At 40.5% G+C, this 2876-nt stretch overlaps 1 protein-coding gene across 1 annotated transcript; it reads right to left on the bottom strand.

Annotated features, from left to right (window-relative positions):
• Positions 1–381: 381 nt before the first annotated feature.
• LOC131257340 (uncharacterized) lies at positions 382–2427 on the bottom strand. Its single transcript, XM_058258236.1, has 6 exons — positions 2040–2427; positions 1729–1967; positions 1416–1625; positions 1241–1330; positions 1052–1159; positions 382–968 (listed from the first exon to the last, which is right to left on the bottom strand). The coding sequence occupies exons 1-6, from the start codon at positions 2173–2175 to the stop codon at positions 534–536; spliced, it is 1218 nt and encodes a 405-aa protein (XP_058114219.1). The 5' UTR covers positions 2176–2427; the 3' UTR covers positions 382–533.
• Positions 2428–2876: the final 449 nt, after the last annotated feature.

The following is a 2876-nucleotide window of genomic DNA, read 5'->3' as shown; positions in this document are numbered from 1 at the left end:
TATTAAAACTTTTACCTATGAACGTTTTCGTAGCTAATAACTATGTTAATACTTTTACCTACAAAATTTTGCGTTGGTACAAACGGTGTTAAGACTTTTACCTACGAAAGGTTTCGTAGGTACAAACTGTGCTAAGACTTTTTACCTATGAAATTTGACATAGGTAAAACTGTTGATGAAACTTTTACCTACGAAATGATTCGTAGGTAATAAAATGTGAATGAACCTTTTACCTGCGAAAATATTCGTAGGTAAAAATGTCGATGAAACTTTTACCTACGAAAATTTTCGTAGGTAAAAGTCTTTTTTTTTTCTTTTTTTTTTTGCAAAAATTCTTGTTATACACCTGTTACAATATATTTCATTATATTCATATTTTCATTTTTCCAAACAAACATAAACTACATCCATCCAAACACAAATCACATCCATACATACACAAATAGTCTTATCCACATTACATTCATCCACGCACAAATACATATAAGTTTAACATTCTTATATAAAATAAATCATAAATAAAATATGACAAATCACAAAGATGAAGGCGGAGGTGGTGGGGCATCGATGGGTAAGCGTGCAGCGAGAACCTGTAATATCTCCTGCATCCGTCGCTCATGCTCCACCCGCATATCCTCCATCCTCCTCTCTTGCTCCTCCCTCTGCCTCTCCTGCTCCTCCTTCTGCCTCTCATGCTCCTCCCTCTGCCTCGCCAGTTGGTCTTTGATCTCGTCGACGGCGCCCCGTAGATGTTGAACCTCTTTCTCTGCGATATCAGCTCGGCGTATGGCGCTCTCGCCAGCGACGGATCGGCTGGATGCAACTCTAGCGGGTGCCATGAGCTTGGCACCATGGCCAAGCCCACGCACATATCCAGAACGTGTGCCAAGCACCTCGCTCAGGATCTCTGGCTCACTCCGCTGAGTACCATCGGGAGTGGGCTGACTGCGTATGGCGTCCATCGCCGCCTGTGATGAAAACATGAATTTTCATAACAAATAACATTATTATAATTCAATGCAATTAAATTTTACAATGTAACAATTTTTACCCAATTCTCGCTGGCTGTAGGATGTACCCAAGATCCCGTCGCCTGCCGACAATGAGTCTCTCTGTAGAAGTCTACTAGTCCGGGCTCTTGTCCAGTGACGGAATCTCGCTGCACAATCAAAATGACAATAGAGCTAATATAAATGCATGAAAAAATATATCAACTTAATAATAACCAGTAACTTCTTACCATGTCGCGACGAAGTTGTACAAATGACTTTGAACCAGCTATGTGGTTCACTTCCAACTTTCCCCTGTTCGCAGAATTTATTTTGCTCCTCTTTTGAACACATTATTCATAATATATTATTATTAATTACGAATTTAATTGTTACCTTAAGATATCGTAAATATGTAAATATTACCTGAAAAGACTCAGACGAAAATCTCTCACAGAGTATCCGCCAATCGTCAATGGTCACGTGCGGCGGTGCGGTCAATACGGCCTCCTCGAGGCTCCTGCACCGCTTGTACCGCTGGTGTAAATCACTGCGGTACTCCTTAAACCGCTCCTTGATCATGTCATCGACAGCATGGGAAATGTACGGAACACTCAAATCCAAGACAAATTTATCCTGTAATTTTGTAAATAATGGATTAAGGTAATAAACTTATTAAGAAAATAACTTAACCATAAATGAAATTTTACAAAATAAAATTTAATTTACTAAATTTTACCGTAAGGCGCTGACGGATGTGCTGCCGCACATCATCTGTCACGTCTACCCAACGGGGGGTGGTGGTAGGGATCAGAGATCGACATAAGACATCGACCTCCGATGTAAACAACCTGGCATTGTCCCCAATAGGTCTAAGGCAGTCCTGTGAGAACTCTACTGTCACCCTACCCTCACGCGTAAGTCTCTGTAAAACTAACCCACGCGTGGGTCCACGTCCTCGTCGGCTGGTCGACGATGCTGTCACAAAAGAAATATGTAAGTCTATTGTATCAACAGAAGTCTTTAAAAGAAATATATGTCTAGACTTACATGCAGTGCTCGGTGTATGAACGATTGATGGATCAGATGCCTGTGATGCAACATGTGACGGCGATGCTGTCTCCGCCGCATCACGGGTGGAAGGGGTAGATCCAGTGCCCGAACGACGTCTCCCACCTGGTGCCATCACTGGATATGTGCGATGTACGAACTTGTAAATTTATACAATGTCAGTACAAGTGGAATATACTAAAACATTATACAAGTAGTGTTGATGGTAGAATGCATTTGTGCTTATGCTTAGAGAGATGATTAAAATATGATTAGATCATTACACTATAATGCACGCAAAATATAATAAAACTGTAAATATTAATCTATAACCTTTGAAAATTCCATTACACATTGTCATTCTATATTAAATACACATATTTCGTTGTAATACGAAACAACTCTGAGGTAAACTATCCGAAGTACTCCCTGGTAAGTTATCGTACGCTGCAGAATTATATGTCAAGCTGTGTGAAGCACTCGACATTGTTACAGCCAACGTGTCAGTCATAATAGGAGAAATTTGGTCTCTCGAGACTCCATTCAGATGCGCAAGTGACATAACTGCATCTTTCATACGAAGTTTTCCACGATTATAATCCTTTGTCAGCTCCGAAATTTCTCTAAGATTGTTTAATTTGTCATCTGAGTCAGCCTCGATATATTCCTCCCTACACTCATCAACTAGACTGGGTATCTCTTTGGCCCTACCAAAAGAAGATAGGGCCGAAAAGTCCATCTGCAACAGTTGATGAAGTATATTACATGCTTCCGCTACGCTCCGGTTTGAGGAGGACATAATCAGAAATTGACTCAACTGCAAATGTGGATTATAAA

This window comes from Magnolia sinica, chromosome 10 (assembly GCF_029962835.1).
Source record: "Magnolia sinica isolate HGM2019 chromosome 10, MsV1, whole genome shotgun sequence".
Classification (NCBI taxonomy): Eukaryota; Viridiplantae; Streptophyta; class Magnoliopsida; order Magnoliales; family Magnoliaceae; genus Magnolia; species Magnolia sinica.
This window is presented reverse-complemented; position numbering and strand designations above follow the sequence as displayed.